The 27,167-nt window shown below is 38.0% G+C and overlaps 2 protein-coding genes across 3 annotated transcripts in view; one reads left to right on the top strand and one right to left on the bottom strand.

The window, feature by feature from the left end:
• The window catches only part of map3k8 (mitogen-activated protein kinase kinase kinase 8), a 178,704-nt gene that overhangs the window by 53,044 nt on the left and 98,493 nt on the right, over positions 1-27,167 (bottom strand). The window lies entirely within an intron of this gene.
• Positions 235-27,167, top strand: waca (WW domain containing adaptor with coiled-coil a). Of its 2 annotated transcripts, none has more exons than XM_083556140.1 (13): positions 235-528; positions 732-765; positions 1,549-1,741; positions 7,231-7,319; positions 13,892-14,007; positions 14,993-15,117; positions 17,660-17,905; positions 19,326-19,448; positions 20,327-20,475; positions 20,616-20,731; positions 21,672-21,915; positions 25,333-25,460; positions 25,632-27,167. In XM_083556140.1, the coding sequence occupies exons 1-13, from the start codon at positions 488-490 to the stop codon at positions 25,699-25,701; spliced, it is 1,674 nt and encodes a 557-aa protein (XP_083412266.1). In that variant the 5' UTR covers positions 235-487; the 3' UTR covers positions 25,702-27,167. The 2 variants fall into 2 exon arrangements, with proteins under 2 accessions (XP_083412266.1, XP_083412265.1); XM_083556139.1 differs by having other exon boundaries at positions 21,669-21,915.

The raw sequence follows: 27,167 nt of genomic DNA, 5'->3' as shown, positions 1-27,167 counted from the left end.
TGTTGGACTTCTGATCAGTAGGTCGTTAGTTCAAAGGCTCTTAACCCTAAACTGAATACGGGCGTCTGCCAGATGCTGTTCATGTAAACGCAAATAAGTAACTCGATCCAATTCCTCAGACACCGCGCTGAGGCGCAGTCTCCTTTGCTTTCGGAACTCGACGGAAACCACCGAGTACAGTCGAGTTTACCCGATGTCTCGACAAAGGTCCCGGATGAAGGGGGAAACGGGGCGGAGTGATGTGTGTTGAGAATCGCCCGGATGTAAGCGAGAAGGGGCGGTGCAATGTGGAGACTGAGAGTTTGGTGTGGGAGAGGGACATGGACCGAGGGCGCTCTTCCGACTAACAGAGGCCGAGAGCGACTCGCACAGCCAAGAACTGTTGAAATAATAGATGAGATCGGGTCTTTGATTTAGCCTAAAACAAAACCCAGTATAAGCAACCCATCTTTCACATCTACTTCACGCACACACTAACACGGCATTGATGGTAATGTATACAAGGAAACAACCGAGACTCGGCGATGGGTAAAGACCTCTATTTTTTTTGCACTACGATTTTTTTCCTTCTTTTCCTTCTCCTCTTTGACAGTCCGCCATTTTTAGTCAAACCAAAATAAGTAAAAACTTAGCTTGTTATGCGTAATGAGCTGTTGCGTTGTAGTCAAATGTTTAACTGCAAAACATGTACGACTTTTGCTCTCTCTAATCCGTTTTCTCTCTATTTCTAGGTGCAACGACCGAAGGGACTCTCAGCCCTACCAGGTTAGCGCTAAGCTAGGCTCAAACAAATCAGATTAAAAGGGCCACTCTGGCGCAGGCTTCTGGAGCATTACAGGCCTCTGTGCGCCAGAACAGGCACCAAACTCTCAATTCGACCATGTCTTTTATGTCGCGAACAAACACGCAGCATATACAGCTGGACATTTCTTCTTCTCAATGATCCTGTAAACCGACCGACCGACCGTCGAATTTACCTTCGGCTCCAAAGCTTCGCTTTGCGGCGTAACGAGTTCCGTGAGCTACATGCTAGCGGCAAGCTGTGAACTTAGCTGCCTGAGAAAAAGGCCCAAATGTCTCAATGTGTAACGGTCACAGTTTAATGTTAAACAAAAGCCTTAATTTATGAAAACCACCAAATAATTCGGCGTGGTTTGTTCGCTGAACTGTCGTGTTCATAACGAAAACATTTGCGAAGAAATAACATGACCGGTGTTTACCGTTTACTATCTCTGACTACATGTCAAGAATACACCGTATTATCTACACAAACAGCTTTTAGACGTTGGATCTGAGGTATTTTAGATATAGCCGTCATTTATTTTCCCACAATTGTTTATCCCTTTTACCCCCGTTTTACTGCTCGTGTTAAATGTCACCCTGCAGTGGGAATCGAATCATGACTCAACCTTATGTTAAACGCTGCCTGAATGTTTATGAATGTAAAGCCCTCATGGAAGTCTCTATCAGATATTGTAATAGGGTGTATGGCTGCACAGTGAGCCCATGCTGAAGGCAGGAATGTGTTGTTTCTTTCCCCCTTTGCAGACTTTCAAATACACGTCGAAGAGTCACCCAGGTGGCGACCACAGGCATGAGAAGATGCGTGAGAGCAATGATGGCACTCCACCATGTAAGATACTGCGCAGATCAGACAGTCCTGACAACAAGCACACTGAGAGCAGTGCACACAGCAGAGCAAAATCCACACATCTCCACAGGGCCAGAGACAGGGACGGAGGTACAAATACACACACCTTATCCCATACACACAAAGTGGACCAGTTTCACCAAGCGATGCTTACTTAATGGTTTGCAATCCAAGATTCTCGCCTCTAATTTTCATCTCTCAAATAAAATGTTTTTTTTTTTTCAAAACTGTATTAAAATAGCCATACAGAAACCTGCCTTATTTTGTACAAAGTCATGGTGTAGCGTGATACATTGGCAAGCACAGTAGAAAAAGTATTGTGCTGAAAATGAGGGGTAACAAATTCAGGTTGTGCTGAAATAAAACAGGTTTTTTTTTTTTACCTTAAATCAATTGTTAGAATGCATAAGGAACGTTGAAGTCTATTTGTTTACTCTGTGTTTTCATGCTTATTGGGTCTGTACACCCAGCCATGATGTAGACATAACCCTCTTTTACATGCACTTACAGTACAGTCTCAGTTTGGTAAAATCTTTGAAACTTGTTCAACTTTAACCTGATCAATTCTCTATACTATTTCTTTAGCATTGTCCGTGGTGTGGTCTGGAGTCTGAGAGTTTGATTGGCCGAGAATGTAATTCATTTAACAGTAAATAGGCAATCCGAGTAGCAATCCTGGCAGCTTCTTTTAAAAGTTTTTAGAAATGGATTCCTAAAGTAAAATATAAATGTTTCAACATTATCTGCAATGCGGCAGTAGATTCTGAGCCCTATTTAATTTAGTTTTTTCCATGTTTACACTGTCATTTAAGTGTCGGTGATATTCGAGTTTCAGTACCGCTCAGCAATCTTCTAAAGTGCAGAACCGGGGAGCACGTTTTAAGAAATTTACATTAATAGCGAATTAGTGAGTGCAAATTTAGCTTGTAAACGTAGAACTCGAACAGATGACTCGAAACCGATTGAAGTAAATGAGTAAAAGAAATAATGTACTCTTCAGAATTAGGAGTGTAGATTTAGATCACAGCGTGATAAAGTATATCTGTACAAACATTACCAGGGGTTTGCAGCTGCATCTGAAGGGTAGATATGACTCGAGTTCTCTGAAGGAGCGAAACGTTTCCTGACACCATTTCCAATAGCGTATCGTTAGTTCGAAAGCGAACACGATGGTCCGAAATTGTTGCAGAAAGGGGAGCATTTATTATTTTAACCAGAAAAAACTTGCTTTTGGAAATGTAGCTGTTTCTATAGTGAATTGGTGTCATGAATTTCTTGATAGAATATTTCTGAATTGTTGATTATTGGTTTACAGTTAGTCTTTATATATCACCATCTTTTGTCAGAAAATATCCTGACGAAATAACAGGTTTAACGCCTTGGTTTAGACACTGTAATATCCCGTGGAAAAGGATTTACTTAAAAATATAGATGCTTCAAAATTAAAATGCAAACAAATGTGAGTGAGACAGTAGTTCAAGGAGGTTTCAGGCTTCTTTAGATTTGCATGGGAAGAGCTCATATACCAATCTTAACATGAGATGTACATATTGTGCATGAAACCATATCGGGTGATGAAAGCATACAAACTTCCACTTCTATCCTGTGGAAATCTTTCCCAATTCTTGCAGATATCTGCGTTTGACCCATTTTTGGGAACTTTCACTCCCCCAAATAGTACCAAGATGCGCGTGGATATCGCATATTCAAAAAAAATCAACTCAAAACATTGTTTTTTCAGCTCTTAAATTGCAACATACCTGTGTAGTCAATGAAGTGTAACGATAAGCAGATGAAACCGGTGACTTGATGTTTCTCCTGTATAATTCATTCTAATGATTTTTTTCGCTTCGTTTTCTTTATCCTCTTAAACGACTGTTGAAACTGACGATGTAGATTGTTTATTTTTTTTATGTTTAAATGTGCATTGGTTCTCAGAGATATTTTGTTAAAACAATAACATGTAGCCATTTCAAGTCACTCGCTTATTTTCAGTCAGATGATTGAAATGAACTGAAACTAAATGGTTAGATTTTTAGGGGCTTCTCACTCTTCAGTTTCATCTCTTAAATAAATTGTATTTTGAAATCTCTGTTTTAATACCCATACAGGAAATCATCTTATTTTTAACCAAGTCATAGTGTAGCCTAATACCCATTCTACATGCATCGGCTAGAATACCAGAGCAAGTATTTTGCAGAGGTTAAAGTAGTAACACAAATTCAGGTTTTTCATGAGATTTAAAACCAGTGCTTCCTACATTAAATGAATTATTAAAGGCATAAGAATGTGCAAGGTAGTTTGTTTACTCTGTTTTTGTGATTTTTGGGTCTTTACACCCAGCCATGATGTCGACCTCACCAAACCATCCTCTTTTTACATGCACTTAGAGTTGAGCCTCAGTGTGATTGAAACTTGTTATAAGTAATGATCATCAGTACTCGATAGTAAACACATCACATAAGCATAAAAACCTGTGTTTTTGTCTGGGCAGCAGCTTTAAGTTTTATAAGGGGAAACTAACTTGAAATGTTCAGCCTTGTTAATTAAAAATGGAGGAGAAGGACCGCTGAAGTTGGGCAAGCAGTAATTACAGCACACCCCTCTAAAAGACATGAAGCAGTGCAGCCTGTTTGACTTTCTGTTTACATGAGTGTCACAACCATGCAAATGCTGCTCTGTGAAACTCCAGGCACACAAAGCATGACTGTTTTGTAGATTTTGATTTTAAATAGTGTTTACTGCCTAAAGTGTTGTGCGGATTCCGTGGAGTTAAAAAAAGAGGACATGCGAAATCTGCGTATTCTGTTATAGTATAATATGCTGACAATGAATTGTTTTGCATATGCCGGTCACTTAAGGATGTGACGTATGTCACTCTACTCTTTGTGGACTATGTGAGCAGGTATAGGAAAGAGTGCATAAACTATGGCGTCTCTAGATGTCCAGCCTTAAATGAGGAAAACTTTATTGTCTTGTGCTGAAGCACTACATATTTCAATACTATTCAATCCTTTTTTGTACTTTAATTTCATGGTGCTTTCCCCCCCAACTTCGGCTGTATCGTGAAATTAAAATATCAGCGCTCCTGAATTTTCCTAAATGGACCTGTAAAAAATTCTGGGGAATTTTTTTTTTTTTATTATTATTATCGATGAAGGTCACGAGCATACAGAATTTCATAACTTCATTATTAGCTTGACAGTATGGACTGTTCATTAAGACTTTGTAGTCTTTAAGCGAAGGTTGCATCCTCATGTTAGTGTAAATGCGTCAAGGTCCAAGAATGATCAATTTAGAACGTTGCTAGAGATTCTGTAAATACTGGTAGTACAGTGACGGAGATGACGCAAGCACAGATTTGCTTTTTAAACTTGGTGCCCGGTTAGTTGCTTTGTTGAAGATGTAGGCCTTTAATGTTTATTTAAATACAGACAGTGACTCAGCTGTTTCTTTTGCCACAGCCAGTGGAAGTTCATTCCACCACCTGGGTGCTAGCTGGGAGATGGTATGCAGATTGCATTATAATCCCTGGGCATAGCATTTGTATGTAGAGTAATACATTTTTAAATGCATGGTGGTTGTACTCAGGTATTTTGAAAGAAATCTGTGGCCTGTGTATCGGAATTGATATTTGCTTTTTTCTCCTTAAATATTTTGGAGAGTTATAGATCATATTTATGTACCAGAACAAACTTCAGAATAGATACATAATGTTGTACCATAATAGTACTTTTGTGATGCTCAATGCTCAGTTTTTTGAGGCATTTGTGTAAAAGTTAAAAATGAAAAGAAAATAATGTGGTTAAAATAGTCTATTGTTCTGTTACCCTGCTGCTAAAAGGTATTTTAGAAGGATGTGATGTCTTAATTTTACAAGACATGGTGAGATCTGGAGCCTTTTCTGCATGCAGTACTTTTTCTGTCAAGCTGATAAAAAATTACCATATCGATGTTGAATTTTTGATTAGTCAGGCGTTAATCATTTTTTTATTCATTTTCTGTGACCTCACAGCTGACAGTTAGTTCCTTCAAGACTACAAAGAACTTCAGTGTTAGTTTTATAGTGGCTCTAGCTAGTTTGTTGCTTTTTTCTGTAGGCTTTTGTAATTTCAACACAAATCCACTCTGTGTACAGTGGAACAAATGAAAGTTGCCCAAGGTGCTACATAACACATAAATGAACATGTGCTAACACAAAACTAACTAGGACACTACATGCCATGCATAAATGTTTAGTGCAAACTAGGGCTGCAGCTATTGATCATTTTAATAATCGGGTATTCTACTGAGCTCCGTGTGGAGTTAAGTGGATTTTATATCAAATTACTTGAGTTACTCAAGGAATTGTTACAGCCCTAGAAATGATCCCAAACTTTGGAAACATTCTGTTGTGTTCTTTGGCCTGAATCTTCCCCTCGCAGTTTTCTCCCTATTCCCCCCCCCTTCTGCAGCTTCTTTGTTAACTTGTCCAGGGGTCTTCTTTATAAATGTAGAGTACGCACAAAACAGGGCTGAAAACGTGCGTATGCCTCTTTCCACACACAGGTTGTAAGTAAACTCTGAGTTCTGCGTACACACAACGTGAAAACGAAGAAGGCAAGAAGGGGAATTGGCCAGACATATAGTGCGCACAACCTTTGCATGGAAAGGGGCGTACGCACGTTTCCAGCCACGTTTTATAAATGAGACTGTGAGAGTTTAGCGGGTGGTGTGTCAGTAATGATGGTCCGTAGGGAAACGCAGTGCTTCGTAGTTAAATGAACTAAACAAAGTACTCTAATTACTCAATTTATTCGTTGTTCATATAATTAATATTGTGCATGAAACCATTGCACAGATTGCTGCTAAACATCCAAACAGTGTAAATGAATTTGTTCGTGTGTCTGTCTCTTAGGCTAGTCCTTTAGGGATATCAAGTTGCTTGTGGAAGGAAACTGGCTACAAGTGCAGAAATGCTTCGGTATATTTTTCCCACACAGCAGGAGGGTGAAGCATTGCAGATGAAGCAGTGCATGCTGTTATCGAAAATGTAGCCGGTGACCAATAAAATATGGGATTGAGAGGTGTTGTGGTATAACACATGACCGGATTAACACTGATGTTGAACAGGTTGAACCGGATGCTGCTGTTATTAAAACGTAATGTTTCATATGATTCTGTTAAGATAACGGAACATTAATTTTAGCTTTATGCTTTAGATTACTGCACTTGTATATAGATGTAGATAATCAACACCAGACCAATCAGACTTAAGAATTGAGCACTGCTGTGGTATCACTCACGTTGTTCTACTCTGCATATAATCAATAGCTTCACTGTTCTGGTATATGTTCACATTAGAGAAATTCCTTTATTCATGACCATGAGCCCTCCATTTTTAATGTAACTGGTGCTATAGAATCTTGAACTGAAGCAGAAGTGCTTTTCTTTTTTGTACAGCCAATAGCAGCTTAAAAAAAAAATAAATCTTAAGTTGACTACAAAAGAGCCTAGTCCAGGTAATTATTTTGTTGCGTTTGAATTCTTGTGAATGTAATTTTTAAATAGTTTTTTTATATTTATGTATACATTTTCAGGTACCAGTATTTCCCCTCAAGAGAATTCTCACAACCACAGTTCTCTGCACAGCTCCAACTCTCACTCGAACCCCAACAAATCAGACACAGTAAGTACCTGCTTGTCTTTTTATTTGCATAGTGCATACACGTGAGATAATAACATTTTTTTAGACTGTAATTTTTTAAGAATCATACTCACGGTTCCACCTCCATAATTCTGTAATCCATTATTTCCAACGAGACAGAAAATGAACGGTGTCTCTAATTGTTATGCAAAGATTTAAAAATAACATAATTCAAATACAGAAAAATTAGCGAGGCAAATAATTTGCTTAGTTTAGTCCATTTATCTACATGCGAAGCACTGTATTTCCCCGTGAACCATTATTACTGCCGCACCACTCGCTAAAGTTTGGCGCGCTCTGGACAGGTTAACACAGAATACGCAAAATAAAATAAAAAATGGAGGAACAGGAAGAAAACAGGGACGAGGAGATGATTCATAGGTTTGCCTAATTCTGACTTTCTCATAATTCTGACTAATTTAGCCAATCAGGCTGGGTCAGCCCCTCTGTAGTGCCAGAAAACTTTACACGTTGAAAATAATATAGACTAGCATAAATAGAATCGCATTGTATCAAACGAAGACTCTGATCTCTGGAGAGAACTCTTAACAATCAGCTCTGGAGGACACGGAACAAGAAAGATGACGCAGAAGCGGCCTTGTTTATACACCGCAACAGCGTGAAACTACAGGCCAACAACGTGGTTACTAGTGGACACACCAAAAAGTCAGAATTGTGAGAAATAAACTTCATTGAGAAAAAAAAAAACTCGAAATTGGTGGAAATGGCCTTCCATAGGATTCAGGCCAAAGAAAACGACAAAGTTTGCAAACATTTCAAACTAAAACATAAAGAAAACACAGTACAGGGTATTTTTTTTATTTTTCCTAATCTGAAAATTATTTGTATTTTTATTTATAAATTTTAATAAATATACAAATTTTTTTTTTTGTATTCGAAATGTTATTTTAACATCTTTGCATAACAATTATAGACACCGTTTATTTTCTGTCTCGTTGGAAATAATGGATTACAGAATTATGAAGGTGGGAGATTTTAGTTTTTATATATATATATATATATATATTTTTTTTTTTTATTCATGTATTTGCATTTGATGTCATATGGCATCGAAATGGGTTTAGTTTTCACAGATATTCTTGTACACAATTTCAGCAATAAATTGTAAATATTTCTAAAAAGGAAGCAATTAACTTGTTAATTTTTAACATTCCCATCTTATTTTCAGTTGTATATTAGTTTTTGCTCTTTAATTAAAAAAGTATTTTTTAACCGAATACTCGATTAATAGTTGGAATAATCAATAGAATACTCTCTTATTAAAATAATATATAGCAAAGGCTATAATACTAAAATATTGAACTCTAAGTGCTGTTAATGTGATTCCACTCAATAGGAATACTCAGCTTGTGCTCTTAACATGTGCAATCTGTCTCACACGGTTGATGTTTAGTTCAGTTGACAAAACATAAAAAGAGGAAATGCACATCAAAACATTATATTTTGCTTGAAAGACATAACTGATGTAATGCTGTTTCTGATTTGCTGCAGTTAATGGTAAATAAAAACCTTGCTTTGCTGTTAGTTACTCAAGTGAACAATTTTGTTTAGTTCATTTTGGTGTAGTGTTTGTGTGGGGGTTTTATTATTTATTTATTTATTTATTGGGTTTTGAGAGTTGTTTTCATTTGGCTGATTGCGATTGCGACAGTGTTTGTCAAATTCAGTGGAACCTCGGAGCTCGCGGCCTCAGCGCTCGCGGCCTCAGCGCTCGCGACCTCGCATGCTCGCGACTTTTATTCCGACCGGCGACTCTCATTCAGATCGGCTCGTGAGCAACCGCGAGCTGCTCAAAACGCTAGTTTTAACATTTCTAATCAAGGTTTATCTAATTAAAATTGTCTAATAATTAAGTGTTATGGAGTGAAGTAGTGTTATTTACTCATTTAAATCGATTTCATATAGTGTTCTTTGGGTTTTTACTGGGTTGGAAGGGGCGTATCAAAAGGTCGCGAAAATTGGAACTCGCGACCGGTCTTGGTCCCTAACCCTCGCGAGCTCCGAGGTTCCACTGTATTGCTTTCACACATGAATACTGTTTGATTGGTCAGGAAAATGGCATGTGGTGCTTGAATGTTAATATTATTGGTTTTTTTTTTTATGAGCACTGTTTTTTTTTTTATTGTTTTATATTTAAAGACCGCCACCAGTGATAAGATTTGTTTCACAGAAGGAAGAAAAAGGGAAAGCGTTTGGACAAACGGAATGTTATTAGTTGTCTTAAAATGTGAGCAGGACGTGAAGGTCTTTGACGATGTCATTCCAAAATGTGGGTTATTAGCCGTATGGTTTGGTATCAGAGGTTGTTTTATTATTAATTGTTAAAGTGGTATAATGTGTGTTGAAAAGTGAACTTTGGTATAATTGAGGACTGTAGCAGCAGAGATTGATGCCTATTTAGAGTTTTACGAGAAATGGCGAAATTGCTGAATATTGCAGTAATTTAAACATGATTAAATTATTTAACTTGCACATTTTAGAGACATTGAAATGCAAGTGCAATTCTGAGCCGCAAAATGCCAATACATATAATTCAAGGTCAGAAATAGGTCCTTAATTGTTTGTGTGTGTATTTCAGGCATTCCTTTTTGCCATTAAGAATTAGGTGTCACTTTATATATTCTTTGCCTTTGTTCCTGTACTTTTGCAAGTCAGGCAGGAGTCACTGATGCAGCAACAGGTTCTATAGCAAAGTTGAAAGTAAAGGTGATGCTACCTTAAATTGCATTTACTTTCAGATGGACAGGGAAGCTTGTTTTTTGTTTTGGAGGTTCAGGGGTATTGTGCACATCTGGATACAGGTGGCCTCTGCATGTCTGAGAAAATTGACCAAAGTAAAGAGAAGTTGTTTTAAAACCATAGTTGTGTGGAGAGCCATAATGACTGCAGAATTTTACATAAATTGGCTTGGATGTTTTAAAAGTCCAGTCCTTGTCTGTTGTTGTCAACCTCCTCCTGTGTTCTGACCATCTGTCCCTTTCTGTTGGTAATCTTAGAGGGGAAAGATTCGAAAGTACTACATTAACGCTATGTTAACAATGTTTCAGTGTTTTGATTAGATCTGTCTTTCATAACCTCTGTGATGAAACCCCCTGCATCTGTCTGTGGATTTAGATTTAAACACTTGTTGTTTTCTTCCAGTTCTGCTTTAATCGATTCTCCAAATGTCAAGTAAATCACCGATTTCTCCACCTACTTCTAAATTTTTAAAGCTGATGCTTATTTATTATATAAAGTAGCACTATATCAGCTATTCTTGAGTTCTGACCTCAGTATTACTTCATACATTCGATTGAGGGGAAAATCAGCAAATCCTCCCTGAAATTTAAGTGTTTGAGTTGTGTGTTTTAGAGGAGGCTGTGGTGATTCTATAGCACAAACAATGTGTTCTCATTGCTTTTATTTAATGATTTTAAATTTAATGTCATTGTAATATTTTTTATAATAGGTTTTATACAAAAACTTTTGTTTTGCCTACTTTTACAACATGCATGTGCCATTAAAAAAAAATTACTCTTTTAAAAGATTCTCAGAATTTGATGAATGTGACAATGCATCATATTTTTTCTTTTATGAGTTTTGGGAATAGGTTAGGGGCTGCTATATTTAGATACTTGTATGCTCTATCTTAAATCATTTTGTCTCTAGATGGAGTAAAAAGCTTCTGTTCATCAGACCATCTTGCTTTGCAGTGTTTTGCCTCTGCGTGCTTTTGATGTTTTGGTTTCTGTAATCTACTCTTTTATATGCAATGTGCAAAAGGTTGCACTCTTTTGGGACAACATACTTATCGCAACAAGATAGTTCTAGGTGTTCTAGGTTTTACAGATGTTTTCTTACTAATAACAGGAATGATGTTTGTATGTTACTGCCTTATTGCAGGATACGCACACAAAAAATCTAAACGTGGAATGCAAACTTTTTTCACTGGGCTGTTTTGCTGTGTTTTCATACACATTGCACACTACACTGTATCTTTAAACATCTGCCTAGCTGATCGTAACTACCAGTAAAAAAAATTGTTTAAGGAATACAGGTCATGTTTTATGAGCTTGAGGATTTTTGTAAAACAGATTTTGTGGAAAGCGTAGATTTAGTTGTGTGGTGTAAAGCGTTGTTAAATAATGCCTTTGCTGTCTGGTAAAAGATTCTGCAGGGGTGATGTGCCAGTATCTGCCTTACCTAATATTACAAACGCTTGCATCAGGATGCAACTTTTTTCCTCGTGTGCTTTCTGGTTTGCTCCCTTGAACTTCCCCTCCTCCTCGTTTCTCACTCATTTCAGTGTTTCTTACCAGCTCCTCATGATTGCCTCTATCTGTTTCTGTAATGTTGGCTGTCTCTATTTCTACCACTTGCCTGCTTCTGCTTCAATTATTTTTCCTTTGTTTCTGCTTATGCAAAATATTTTGTGAATCAATCCAAAAAATAAAAATGTAAATTACAGCCATTAACTCACACTTATTTTGTCGTGTAATGAATTGAGGCGGCAACTATAAGTTGATTTAAATGTATCATAAATTATCATCAAAAATATTTGTTTATTTTTTATTATATATTTAAATGAATGACCTAGTCAAGTGATTTTCCTGTTAACTCTGATACTTTTGAAGTAGTCCTTTTGTATGGCCTCATTCATGAATTAATTGTAGGTATGCTGCAGGCTAATAGACTGTGCTCGATATGTGACTGTAGCAAACTCACTGGTTCAACACTGGAGGAAAGAGACAGGCAAAAGTTCTTTTTTTCCATCTCGACGTTCTTCCCTTTATTGGTGTCGCTGGACTGAAACTTAACGCTTGTTCCGTCCGGCTCCACCCTCCACTCTCTCACCACTGGCACAGTGGCAAACATCAAATATCTAATTGTCGGCATACAATTTATGTAGGCTTGGGCAATGTAATTGGATTTCAGCAATGATTGACACATGGCCAAATGGTGAAGTTTGACAAGCGAAAAATTACTCATGCTGCCTGGGTTGAAGAACCATTCAAAATAATAGGACTTTTGCATGAAAACTCCCATGTTGCATGTTGTGGTGATATAAAAAATTTTTCATGCCACAGGACACTGTAACCGATAGTGACTTGACGCAACCACCATAATGATCGTTTAAAACATTTTTGGGCAATTTGTTTCATAAACAGTTCAAGCAAGGAGAGAGAGAGAGACTGCAGGCGTATAGCAGATTGAGAGTCTGAATCAGTGGACGGAGAAATCGGGTGATTTGGCATGTACAGTCTGACCTTGTTATTAGTTGCTGCGGTGTTGTAGCAAAAATGACCCTTTCCTTGAACGTTTGTGAGCATGTGTTCATCCACTTGTCTGTCTTCATTCGCAGTGCTTTGTGAACTATTCAGCTTTTTCCACAATTCTTTTACTTTTTGTTTAGTTCTGCACCCAGCCTTAGCAGAATATTCAGGGTATCTTCAAATATACATTTGTTAACTTAAAGGTCAAAATGGTAAATTTACATTCGTGGCATTTGGCAGACGTATTGTATAGAAATTTTAAACTTAGTTTGGAGAGAAAATGGTTAGAAAGATTTACAATGCTTTAAGAATCAAAGTTTCAAACATGCTTGTATTCTGATCTGTTAAAAGAATGCAAAGGTATGCATTTGATTTCATGACTCAATCATAGTGTTGGATGAATGTTGTGTTAGATAGGGCTGCTGCTATTGATTATTTTAGTAATCGAGTTTATACCATCGATTAATTGAGTAATCAGATAAGAAGTACTTTTTCTTTATTTAATAGCAATATTAAATAAGAGAGAGAAAATAAGACCGGCCTCCTAAATTAAGCAAATTATTTATTTATTTATTTATTTTATTTATAACATTTTTATTGCTAAAATTGCATACAAGAATATCTGTAAAACCTAAACCCATTTATTGCATTTAATTGCCATATTACATCAAATTATATATTCATTTAATAAAACTCATAATTATTCTCACTCATGTATTTATTTATTAAATCTTGCACAGTATCGCGATGTGGTTTTCTTGTCTTTGGAAAAACTGCTTGAAAATTTCCGCAAGCAAAATCAGTGTATTTATTGCCGGCTTTAAACATGTGCTTTACTACCTGCTCTACACGGCCACTTCAGAGGGACATTTTGAACGCACTGTGTATATAAATGGAATATAAAAATCAATTTCAAAATACTTTAAAAAACGGTAACTGCACTGTACGGTGGTTTATTTGTCCTGGTTTGAAATAATCTCAGACTTTTCCAGACTGGAAACTTTCTTCCATTTTCTTTGGGCAGAATCTTCTCCTTGCTGTTTTCTCCCCGTTCCTCTGTTTATTTTTTGTTCTGCAGAATTTTTTCTGTGTTTACCTGAGCAGGCCAGAGTTTAGCGGGTAGTGCGTCAGTAGTACTGGTCAGTTAAATGAAGCATTGTGGCAAATAATTTGCCACCAATATTTTTAATTGAGTTACTCTAGTTACTTGAGGAATCGTTTCAACCTTAGTTTTAGCTATATCTGATTGTTAAATTTATTTGTGTCTCTCTCTCCCCACAGGCATACGATCCTGCAGATGACTGGTCAGAGCATATCAGCTCTTCAGGGAAGAAGTACTACTACAATTGTAGAACAGAAGTGTCACAGTGGGAGAAGCCCAAAGAGTGGCTGGAGAGGTACACGCATGCTTCTGTAAATAGCACCCCTTTTATGTCAAGTGTCATCATTTGTTCCAGTTTTCGGTTTCTTAGCTATAGGAGTTTGTGATCAATGAAGTTGTGGTTGTTATGGGTTGCCATTGGGACGAAATAGTCACTTTATCCTTGTACAGTCATGTCTGTGAGGAGAGCTGAGTATTGCCTAGTTTTGCAATGTAATAAGTTTTGATGTTTCAGAAATGGTGACTAGTAATTGTCAGTTTGATTACTAAGTGTGCTGATGCTACATCACAAGACTTTTATTAAGAAGGAGGTGCAGGGAGTCCAAACTTTAGTTAGTTAATTTTGGTGCAAAAAAAAACAAAAAAACATTGAGTGCAAATGTTGTAATTCCTCTACTGTGGCTGGAACTCAAATATTCTCAAATGAGCATGTACAGTAATTCTGCCTTTAAAAATTGGTGACTTTTGCATTGGTACTGGCCAGAGTTAGCTGTAACATCACACTAAATATGAATATTTATTAAAAGGAATTTTAAGAAATTTGGGATGATGACTCCAAAGTTAGCATAAACTTCAGCAGACACATTTTCAAATTTTTTTTTCTAATTTGCATTTTTAAATATTACTAATGACTCGTGGCTCGTTTGTGCCAGGGTGATGGTGCACACCATTTCTGATAGTACCCATATATTTGTGCTCAGTACATATGGTATCTTGGCAAGAAGGGCAGTCCGATTCAGCATGGGTACTTGGTTACAGCAAGAGTTTTATTTAAAAAAAAAATTATTAGGCAATAGAAATAATGACAATGTGGAATTCTTACTGCACTGTTAAGTGGAAAAAACATGATTATAGATCAGCCTGTCTCTCCTGACATCCATGTGGCCTATTTTTTCCCCCTCTTGCTCCCCCTCATGAATTGTCGCTCTTTTTTTCTTCTTCTTTTTTTCTTCTTCTCTCTCTCTCTCGCTCTCTCTCTCTCTCTCTCTGGTGTGATACAGGGAACAGAGACAAAAGGAGGCAACAAAGATGGCCGCAGCACCAGCAGTGGTCAATAGCTTCCCTAAGGACAGAGACTACAGACGTGAAGTGATGCAGGCCACTCCCACTAGCTTTACTCCTACCAGTGAGTATTGGCAAATGTTGCACCTCTGTTTACAAAGCTTCTTTCTTCTGAACATTGTTTGTTTGAAGAAACTTCTGGTTATATTTGTGGCTGACATTGAGCACACTGATGTTCCTGAAGAGAGGATCTTAAGTATTTGCACGTGTTTAGGGATGAAATGTCATTTGTGATTTTTCTAATTGTGTATTACCATGGATATTTGAGCTTAACTAAGAGCTCCCAGTGGTGCACTTTTGTAAAGCTCTGAGCAAGCAGCGGTTGTGGTAAGATTGTGTTTAGTGCATGCCTGGTTGCTGCAGAACAGCTTCCTTGTTTAGCAAGTTTGAGATTCTTCTCCGGTTGCCATAGGATTGTGCTGAGACGTGGCAGAAATAAAACTTCAGCTGTGTTTCTCTGCTTTTATAACTATTGTAATTCTATTTTGTCTGTATTGTTGTACCAGTGTATGACATGGAAAAAAATAAAGGACACAATTTTCTGCAATGCAGTGCAGTGTCCTCCGAGTCCCTTTCCAGTGTCATTGTCGTGCCTCCAAATCTGTTGTCATTGATCGGTCAGTAACCAAAAGTAGGTGGATGAAATGGATGGGGGGGGGGGAAGCTAATAGCTGCATTGTGTGTGTGTGTGTGTGTGTGTGTGTGTGTGTGTGTGTGTGTGTGTGTTTGGAATGTCTAAGATGTTGTTTAATGGTTATAGTTGCTTTCCACAGTTATTCCACTTGCATCGTATGTCGCGCTCTCTCTGTGCTATTTTACTGTGAAACAATTTGTAAGCACCTCTGTTAAGATTTTGTCATACCAGGGGAAACTTTGCATTGCAATGTGACTTCTAAAGTGCTGAAGCCTAAAATAATTTTTGTAGCTCAGCATGTGGACCAATGTTATGTTAACATACAGTACATGCTCTGTGTGTTCAATACAAATCTATAAGCTATACAACTGCTTCTCTAAATACAGCTTTGTGAGCATCTTGATGAAAGATAAAAAGCTGTAGGACCACCATCTTTAGCATGTCGTGGCCGATAAGTTGTAGTGGATCATATTGCCGTTTATTAAGTTTAACTTGGTCACGAAAATTGTTGTGCCGATTCTTGCGCCTTTGGTTTTGTCAGTGGTTGAGCAGTAAATATGGTCAAATTTTAAGTCTATCTCTATGTAACTTTTTCACCCCAGATTTCTGTCCAATATAGTAATCCTCGTGAAACGAGAAAAATTTAAATTCTATTTTCTTTATACAGTACTGTACTGTTAACATTTTACTTAATTTTATAATTAATAATTATATTTTATTGATAAATTATTATTTCAATATAAAACGCCATAAAATCCCCATCAAGAAGCTTTTGTCATTTCTACAATATATAGCTGACGCAGTACACAGTGAAACGAGACAACGTTCCTCCAGAACCCTGATGCTACATTAAACAACATAGAGCTACAGCACAAAACATAAGGCTACATAAAACACAGAGCAATGACTAAAGTAAGTGTCCTTGCAACATAAAGTGCATCGTGTGCAACCGAGTGCAAACAGTGCAGACAAAATCATGTCCTTTTAATCACAGATCTAAAAAGCAGATTTACTGTCGTGAGTTTGTGAAGGTGGTGTTAAAGCATTGTTTTATCCAATCATGCTGAAAAGAAAGTAACATTTAGAAACCAGATTGGAAAAAATAAAAACATTAGGGAGAGTAACAAATCTTGAGCATTTTTTAGTAACTCCTAGCTGCTTATTTATCATGAAAAAGTGTAACACTTTCTATAAAGCTAAAACCTTTCTGCATGTATGTGCACTCAGGGCATCTAATTGAGTGGTACATTTAAGGGTTATATACCTTAAACACAGTATGGTCATAAGTATGTGGAGTTGGTCCCTTTTTGCTTTTACTGCAACAAGAACCTTTGTGTAACCATAGATACTAGCATAGCATTTGACTTCCATGCAAGTTTTTTGTTGTTTTTAGCAATTAATGCAAAATGCCTTCAAAATTAGTTTACATTGCTTAAGTACTGTTTAGGTGTAACCCATTTGGGCCTTTTATTCAGCTGTTGTAAACAGTGTGTTAAACCAGGGGTCCACAACTATATACTGGACAGTATCTCCCCAAAATTCTGACATAATGTTACATAGTAGAGCAATAATAAGGATACTTTAGTAGCTATATTTAAATTCAATAAAAAAATATACTAATTTATCTTTTTGTTAATGGGTGACATTTTGGCACAGACCAATTAGTTTCAAAGCTTATGTTGTGGTGTTTTTGTGCTTCAATATTAAAGTAGTTTGGTATTAAATCTTAGCTCAATTTAAGAAGCGCATATACGTTTCCATTCTATTGGTCTTTATTTAACTTCTAGTAACGTTTTTGTTGTTTGTCCTCATATATGCTTATGGCAGTATTTCACCATTGAGAGAAGTGAGAGATTTGTTTTGTATGCTAATAGACATTTCTAAACCATCATTGAAAGAACTATATAACCTGAATGTTAGCATGTGGTTAGTCCTTTTTTATTAATGGTATTTCAATCTTTATGCTTTGCAGAGTCTGTAGCTACAACGGAAAAGCCTTCCTCTCTTACCCCATCCTCTTCGTCTGCTGCTGTGTCTGGGCTAAGTGCCGCCAATCCCACTAGCTCTGCATCAGGATCTACAGTTTCTCCAGTGATGCAGTCCCCTGCTACACCTACTATCTTACAAGACCCCTCCCTCTTACGCCAGCTTCTCCCAGCGTTACAGACGGCACTGCAGCTGAACAATGCCAGTGTGGATATGGCAAAGATCAATGAAGGTAACCTTGATGCACTGTGTGAAACTACAGAATAGTAAAAATTTGATGCGTTCAAAAGTACACCATAGATTTTTTTTTTACTCTGACCATTTGGTGTAGAAACAATTTGATGTGGTGCTTTGGTTCTTAGCACAAAATTTTGTTAAGCTTAGAACGTTGCATTTATAGATAACCATTTAAATCTATACTGAATTCGGTTGTATTTCTTGCACAAATTAGACTTTTTTTTTTTTTCTTCTTCCCCCACTCCCTTAATTGTTGAAACGGTCATTACCAAAAGCTCCTACTTATGCAGGCCCATGTATGATGTGATTGACATTCAGCAGTAGTGAAGTTACTGCCAGGTTCTCTCTTTTTTTTTTTTTGCCAGATTCAGCTAGCAGTATTACAGCTTCATTGCTTTATTAAATGTTTGTCCATATTTACAAAACGCACATCTGCAGCATGTCTACCAAGGAGGGAAGCAGCCAAAACACCACCAACCTTTATGAAGATTAGCCACATAAAGGAATATGAGCAGTTTTCAAAGTTGGTTTGAAAGAGAGAGCGGGACGGTTTAGCAACTCAAGTGCGACTCACTCGGCTGTCTGTAACAGATGTTTCAAAGACAGCAATCCTACTGCAAGGACCATAAGAAGCATAAAGAAATATTAGAAAAAATATAATAGAATTCATATGCATTAATCATCAACCTTTATTTAATGTGGGACGACGACGGGTTCACGTAGTTATCAATGTTGCCCTGACATAATTTAGGGTACCTAACAACTACACTTTAATTTTTTCTCTACTTTTAAACGTTATGCTATTTGATGTTATTAATTAGGTAGCATAAATAAAAGGCTTCAAATAGACCCTGTAATCAGTGATCGGCATCGGACGATACAGCTTCAGGGGATTGGTGATCGGCCCCAAAAATCCTGATTGGAACACCCAGAGTTCAAAGCGGAACCAATAAGTGGTTTTCTATTCACTGTGTAGGGTTACTTTATAGGGTATAACAGTGTTGTCAAAGATACAGTCATACAAACTGTAACTGTGGTCTAATGTCATTTAAAGGAGGTTAATTCTCCCAGAGACCGAATTGTTTAATACCTTGGTTTGCTTCTTGTGTCAAATGTTTGTGTTCTATGAAGTTGGTGAATGGTGCCTGGCACATATTGTTTAAATAACTATGAATCCTGAGTAACATTTTACTGCTCGTGCCTATCAATAGTCACCTCACAACCTCCTAAGAACTGCTCCTGTTTTCCATGGGTAGTGTTAGGTGATGAGAAACAGACACCAGTAGTTGGACATGGTGTAGCTACAATGTGAATGATTAAGAATTTTGTTTAATAACAGTATAATTTATTTAAAAATATGTAATTGGCGAGTGTGTGCGCTCATTTTGCTGAGTTATTTTGGTTTCTGTGTGCAGTTCTCACAGCTGCAGTAACACAGGCTTCACTGCAGTCAATGCTCCACAAGATCCTGACTGCTGGTCCGTCCGCATTCAACATCACGACGCTTCTCTCCCAGGCTGCTCAGCTCTCTAGTCAAGGTATCGGCTTACTTTAAACTCGGCCTTGGTCATGGATGCTTCATGTCAAGGCTCCTTACCTCCATACATCCTTGGGTTATTTTTTGTTTGTTGCTTTATGTTTAATTGTAGTTCACTACTTTACATTAAAAGTTTTATCTGTCAGAGTATTCGTCAACTTGATTAGCATGAATTTGCCATAATTAAATGAATGTAGTGCAATCAGACGTCTCTTCAATGACCTTTAATAGAAACACAACAGTTCTTTTAAACACCTGCTTTTTTGTTTGTTAATCGTAATACAACACAACAGATTATTTGTGTTTGAGGAAGTGATGGAACAGTTTGGGCGATTGTATTGCATTTGTTGATTTAATCCCTGTTCAAAACAGCAGTTTTGTCATATCTTAATGCATTTTTGGTGAACTAAATTAATTGGCATGTCAATGTGTTGATGACTTGTTTCAGATAAAAAAAAAAAGCTTCCTCATGCCTCAGTTGGTGTGTAGAACATGCGTAGAATGTGATTTGGTGTGTTTTGTTAATGCAATGTTTATCGGTGTCGTAAAGCAGCCTTTCAAAAGATTAGGCATGTACCAAAGGTCTTTACTGTTAAAGTGGGGGTGTAGTTTTGAAGTATTTGAAAGAATGCTGTTAAAAAAAAAAAGTATAGCAAGAATTTTACCCAGGCTATCAGGATGTAATGATTAGCTTGATTAGGAAGACACTGTCTGAAGCAGACTATTTTAACAAAACACATTTCGCCTGGGCTAATGCATTTGTTTGAGCAGATTTTCAAATGATTTTCAATTAAGCACAGAAAATATGTATTTCTATTAAATAAAATAAAGAATAATTTAGTCTTTCCTACTTTGTCTCTTTTCTTTTGCTTGGAGCAGCCCAGCAGTCCAGTCAGTCTCCGATGTCCCTGACGTCAGATGCTTCGTCTCCGCGGTCATATGTGTCCCCCAGGATAAGTACACCCCAAACAAACACAGCGACCCTGAAACCCCCACTGAGTACCACGCCTGTCTCATCTCAAACCAAGGTACACAGTGTGGGCTGCCACAGGCTGAAATTACAGAATCTTTTGTGCAAAGTGGTACAGGTACATCGTAATCCTCATCCTGGCCTTTTGCTCATATCTATTTTGTTTGTTTGTTTGTTTTTTTTTTTTTTTTTTTTAAGGTGAATGCTCTGGGGATTAAGACCAGTTCTCTTCCTCCACCCTCGTCTCAGCAGCCCCTCCCCTCAGATAAACACCATGACAACAGCAACTCCCCACGGGCACTGCAGCGGCAGAGGTGTGTGTGTGTGTGTGTGTGTGTGTGTGTGTGTGTGTGTGTGTGTGTGTGTGTGTGTGTGTGTGTGTGTGTGTGTGTGTGTGTGTGTGTGTGTGTGTGTGTGTGTGTGTGTGTATAGATACCAACAGCTTCAGATATTGTTCACATCAACCATCAGAATGGGGGAAATTGATTTCATTGATTTTGGCATAATCGTTAAAGCTAGTTGGGTGGTTTTAGTTTTGTGCACTCCAGTCTCTAGAGTTTACACACAGAAAAGTGAGCAGCAGTTGTGTGGATAGAAACGTGTTGATACTAGTGGCTTACTATGCTGAAAGCAGTCAGTGTATAATGGCCAGACTGGTTTGAGCTGACAAAGTCTACACTAACTCAAAAGACCATTGAGAGGGAAGCATCCGTGTGTGCACACCATGTGTGGAAGTTCTATCATGAACAGTGTGTGTGTGTGTGTGTGTGTGTGTGTGTGTGTGTGTGTGTGTGTGTGTGTGTGTGTGTGTGTGTGTGTGTGTGTGTGTGTGTGTGTCAAAAAATGTGCGTTAAATGCACATTAGATCTGTTCATCTGGTCCCAGTTTTGACAAGAATCTGAACTCCAGGTGCGAGAACTGCTGTGTGCATGCGGGAGTTGAGTGAAATTGTATACCTGAGTGATCTAAGTTGGAGATGAGCAGTTCAGCAGTGTTGCTTGTGCATATGTATGTATCACAACATTTAGAGTTTCCGTTGTGGGTAGACCTCCAGCTGCATGTTATACTGCCATCTTTTGGCCAATTGTAGAACTTTATTTCAAATTTATGCAGCATTGTATGTTATCAGAAGAACTGAAACTGTTTAAACTTTTCATGTCTTGTTTGTTTTTGTAACACACCTGCAGGTACACAGTCTTTTGTTCTAACTTGGATTTTAACATCACTGTCTGTTCTGTGCTCTTTATCCAGCAGTAGTCAGAGAAGCCCCTCTCCTGGTCCAAACCATGTTGGAAACAGTAACAGCATCAGTAATAATGGCAACAGTGGTGGTCAGACTACTGGCGTGAGCGCTGGAGCAGGGTCAGCGGGTTCAGTACCCGCTGGAACTGCTGTGGCCAGACAAGCCTGCTCCTTCACCCCCTCACTGGCGGCACACTTTAACGAGAACCTCATCAAACACGTGCAAGGCTGGCCTGCAGAACACGTTGAGAAACAGGTACATTGCTGTCTTCTCTTGTCTGCTTCGCTGGTTTGGTGGGATTTTGTGTACTGTGTTTACTGTGCATTTAATCTTTAAATGTTTTGCTTAGTAGTCTGTCTTCATATTGTGTTTTCACTTACTGAGCACTTTATCAAGAATGTGTGCCTATTCACTCATTTAAATAATCTAATTAGCCTTGCAGTTATAAACTGTAGCGGTAGTTCTTATAGATACCAACAGCTTCAGATATTGTTCACATCAACCATCAGAATGGGGGAAATTGATTTCATTGATTTTGGCATAATCGTTAAAGCTAGTTGGGTGGTTTTAGTTTTGTGCACTCCAGTCTCTAGAGTTTACACACAGAAAAGTGAGCAGCAGTTGTGTGGATAGAAACGTGTTGATACTAGTGGCTTACTATGCTGAAAGCAGTCAGTGTATAATGGCCAGACTGGTTTGAGCTGACAAAGTCTACACTAACTCAAAAGACCATTGAGAGGGAAGCATCCGTGTGTGCACACCATGTGTGGAAGTTCTATCATGAACAGTTCAGGTTGTTGAAGCAATTCCCTGTATTTGTATAGTGTGCTTAATAAAGTGTTTAGAGTTTAGAAAAAGTATATATTAAGATAGATGTGTATATATTAAAACAGGCAATCAATAGGCAGCAATGATTAATTGTGAAAGATTGGCAAATACAATGGCTGTTATTCTAGCTTTATTATTTGCAAAACAGGAGCCAATTCAACAACACGGGTTTAATCACATTTTTTTTATCACCTACCACAACCATAGGGCTAAACGATAGATTCATTTGCATGTGTGAAGATAATTTGTTCTATAGATCTATGTAAACACAGAAAATGTATACTATTCTATAGTATAATAATAATATACCAATTGTTGATTGGTTGAATCAAAAGGACAGTTAGTGATTCATTTTAAATAAATCCCTAAACTGTTTTTGGTTTGGTGAAGTAGTTCTGGTCTAAGCTATTTTTTGCGGTGTTGCATCATTAAAGTCACTGATTTTGACATTCTTGAGGTGCATGCATTTTACACATTATTTTCTGTCTCATAAGAAAATAGATATTTTGCAGTCCAGCTTAAAAAAGTAGCAGGAAATCTGTTTTACTGCAACTTCAATAACCATTTAGTTTAAATGTTAATTACCAATAAACGTTTGTTATATATATTATTATTATTTCTTTTAAATACAATCATTTTTAGGAACATTTGTTTTTTTTATTTTTTTATTACACTGGTACATATTGGGGTCATTGTATGTAATCAGTGAATAGTTTACAATATACAGTGAGGAAAATAAGTAATTGAACACCCTGCTATTTTGCAAGTTCTCCCATTTAGAAATCATGGAGGGGTCTGAAATTGTCATCGTAGGTGCATGTCCACTGTGAGAGACATAATCTAAAAAAAAAATCCAGAAATCACAATATATGATTTTTAAACTATTTATTTGTATGATACAGCTGCAAATAAGTATTTGAACACCTGTCTATCAACTAGAATTCTGACTCTCAAAGACCTGTTAGTCTGCCTTTAAAATGTCCACCTCCACTACATTTATTATCCTAAATTAGATGCACCTGTTTGAGGTCGTTAGCTGCATAGAGACACCTGTCCACCCCATACAATCAGTAAGAATCCAACTACTAACATGGCCAAGACCAAAGAGCTGTCCAAAGACACTAGAGACAAAATTGTACACCTCCACAAGGCTGGAAAGGGCTACTGGGAAATTGCCAAGCAGCTTGGTGAAAAAAGGTCCACTGTTGGAGCAATCATTAGAAAATGGAAGAGACTGTCAGTCTCCCTCGTACTGGGGCTCCATGCAAGATCTCACCTCGTGGGGTCTCAATGACCCTAAGAAAGGTGAGAAATCAGCCCAGAACTACACGGGAGGAGCTGGTCAATGACCTGAAAAGAGCTGGGACCACCGTTTCCAAGGTTACTGTTGGTAATACACTAAGACGTCATGGTTTGAAATCATGCATGGCACGGAAGGTTCCCCTGCTTAAACCAGCACATGTCCAGGCACGTCTTAAGTTTGCCAGTGACCATTTGGATGATCCAGAGGAGTCATGGGAGAAAGTCATGTGGTCAGATGAGACCAAAATAGAACTTTTGGGTCATAATTCCACTAAACGTGTTTGGAGGAAGAAGAATGATGAGTACCATCCCAAGAACACCATCCCTACTGTGAAGCATGGGGGTGGTAGCATCATGCTTTGGGGGTGTTTTTCTGCACATGGGACAGGGCGACTGCACTGTATTAAGGAGAGGATGACCGGGGCCGAGATTTTGGGGAACAAACTCCTTCCCTCAGTTAGAGCATTGAAAATGGGTCGAGGCTGGGTCTTCCAACATGACAATGACCCGAAGCACACAGCCAGGGTAACCAAGGAGTGGCTCTGTAAGAAGCATATCAAGGTTCTGGCGTGGCCTAGCCAGTCTCCAGACCTAAACCCAATAGAGAATCTTTGGAGGGAGCTCAAACTCCGTGTTTCTCAGCGACAGGCCAGAAACCTGACTGATCTAGAGAAGATCTGTGTGGAGGAGTGGGCCAAAATCCCTCCTGCAGTGTGTGCAAACCTGGTGAAAAACTACAGGAAACGTTTGACCTCTGTAATTGCAAACAAAGGCTACTGTACCAAATATTAACATTGACTTTCTCAGGTGTTCAAATACTTATTTGCAGCTGTATCATACAAATAAATAGTTATAAAATCATATATTGTGATTTCTGTTTTTTTTTTTTTAGATTATGTCTCTCACAGTGGACATGCACCTACGATGACAATTTCAGACCCCTCCATGATTTCTAAGTGGGAGAACTTGCAAATAGCAGGGTGTTCAAATACTTATTTTCCTCACTGTATGTATTATGTAAACTGTTCAGTTTACAGAAATGTTAACCAGGACCATTTTACAAAATAGATGGCACCAAACTAATGAATTAGATGTTAAATATGAAAGCAATTCAGGCATTAGCATAATTGCATTTATGATGTAATTTTCTGACTGGTTTTGGACTGCCATCCTGTGGTCAGCAATGAAACTACAATTGTTATTTCCAACACAGTCTATCGCTCTAGCAGTGACAAAAGCCCCCATCATGCTATGTTCTTTGGCAACACAAATCTGCAATAAAATGTGTTAAACCAGGGTACTAGTTTAGAGCACAAAACTGGCTGGAACTAGCCTGCTTCTTTAACTAACCTTTTTTTTCTTTTGCAAAAAAAAAAAAAAAAAATCCTGTTCAGTTCTAGTACAGGTGTGTTCTTTGTTTCCATTGTATGCTACTAAAGAGCTTGCCTTTTGACACACAATACTGCTTTAAATACCAGCCCTGTCTGGGATAAGACACTTTGCATGGCACAAGTGTCAATGAAAAAATTTTTTTTTTCTCAGGCATCGCGGTTACGTGAGGAGGCTCACACTATGGGCAGCATTTACATGTCTGAAAACTGTACAGAGCTGAAGAACCTGCGCTCATTAGTGCGAGTGTGTGAAATCCAGGCCACGCTGCGTGAACAGAGGTAACCGCTCCCTCCTAAACATTAATTTAAATACCTCCTAAACAATTATTGTAACGTTTTTATTATTGTTTTGGTGAAAGCTTGTATTAAAATATCTTATTTTCAGTATACGGCACTAATTGGATATGAATATTACTAGACTAATTTATTTCCTTTTTTTCTCTTTAACAGGATACTCTTTTTGAGACAACAAATTAAAGAACTTGAAAAGTTGAAGAATCAGAATTCCTTCATGGTTTGAGAACTCTGGGTTTGTTTGGTGTGGGTTTTGAATAGAAGGACAGCAGAAGTAAGAGGATGAGTAGGAATCCATTTTTATGTGCACAAAACCCTGGAGAATTAGTGTTCTCTTCTGCTCTGGGTCCAGTCTTACACATATGGGGCTGTGGTGAGCTGTGGATTGAAGGGTAAGGGAGGGGATGATTGGTGGAGGCTATGGGCCAGATGAGGTGCAGATGTTTTGGGACCTGCTCTTGCCAGGGGCCGTGTATATGTAGATTTCTTGTAGATGTTATTTCCATGTTGTAAATATGTTTTGTAGATGAAGCCATGGGAAGCCATGCCTATCAGAAAAGCTTTTGTCATCCAAATGTTAAAAAATAAAGAAAGAAAATGTACCTAATCAGCACCAACTCCAGCTGAAGACTTTCATTGTCGTCAGATGTCCTTATGTAAAAATCTGACTTCAGATTTTAAAACCCGCTTTTGGAAAAAAATCCTGACGCCTGCTTGTCAGAAAAATGTTTGGTGAGCCATTGCCTTGAGCATGTACTGTACGTGCATGGAGGGTAGGGGCGGTCGATGATCCAGTGGGGGCAACTAGAGACAATGACCACAACACACACACACACGTGCACATCCTTGACTTCTGACTACGCACACTTCCACCTTTAAACTCTGTCTGGTTTGTTTCTGTCTCTCTGCATTTGAATAATTGTAATGTTGCTAAATGGTTAATGGACTTCTTTCCACATTTGTTGCTTTCTCTGGTTGCACTGTAAAGGTTTCACCCCCCAGTCCATGCCTATTGAAGGGATTAGATAATGTCTGTTCACGATGGTTCAGTGGTCTCTGTCCCAATAGCCCTAATGTGCTCTCTGTCAACACCAGTGCCTGTTTGTATGGAAGAGTGAATTTAAGAAAGAAAAAAAGATCCTTTTTTGCTCTTTGAGTAACGAGGGAAAAGCACTATTCATGCAGCTCAATTTAAAATGCCCATCTTTCTGCCTCCCAGACTGAATTGACACCAAGAACAACCCACTCTTCTTCCATGTTGTTGTTTTTTTTCCCTCTCTCCCTCTTCCCTGGGTCTCCAGATGTTCCGGCAAGTTCTATTTTTTGTAACTTTTTTTTTTTTTTTTTTTTTTTTTTTTTTTTTTAAATTGCAGCTTGCATTAAACCAAGAGTTCATTCCTTTGTACAGTTGCTAATTAATAATGGAGTTTAAAAAGAGTTTTATTAAAAGTTGCAGTGATTATTAGTATATCATATGTTGTATTCATAAATTATTGTCACACATTTTCCTTTGCACCCTGATTAGACAGTGGAGCTAGTGCTACCAGATAGTAGGAAATGAAGTGTTGAAGTTCAAGGCCGAGGACTGGACGCTACCAAACTCCGCCACATCATAATCAGGGCAGGGTCACCTGGGGTCAGAAGGTCAAATGTGAAATGTATGTATTGTAATAAACATGATAAAAAGTAAAA

The sequence above is a fragment of the Silurus aristotelis genome (genome assembly GCF_946808225.1).
Source record: "Silurus aristotelis genome assembly, chromosome: 12".
Taxonomy (NCBI): domain Eukaryota; kingdom Metazoa; phylum Chordata; class Actinopteri; order Siluriformes; family Siluridae; genus Silurus; species Silurus aristotelis.
This window is presented reverse-complemented; position numbering and strand designations above follow the sequence as displayed.

Coding starts and splice junctions, on each gene's coding strand:
- waca (XM_083556139.1), top strand. CDS start 488: ATGGTAATGTATACAAGGAAACAACCGAGACTCGGCGATGG. Junction 17,906..19,325: donor TATGGCAAAGATCAATGAAG/GTAACCTTGATG, acceptor TTCTGTGTGCAG/TTCTCACAGCTGCAGTAACA. Junction 25,461..25,631: donor GCCACGCTGCGTGAACAGAG/GTAACCGCTCCC, acceptor TCTCTTTAACAG/GATACTCTTTTTGAGACAAC.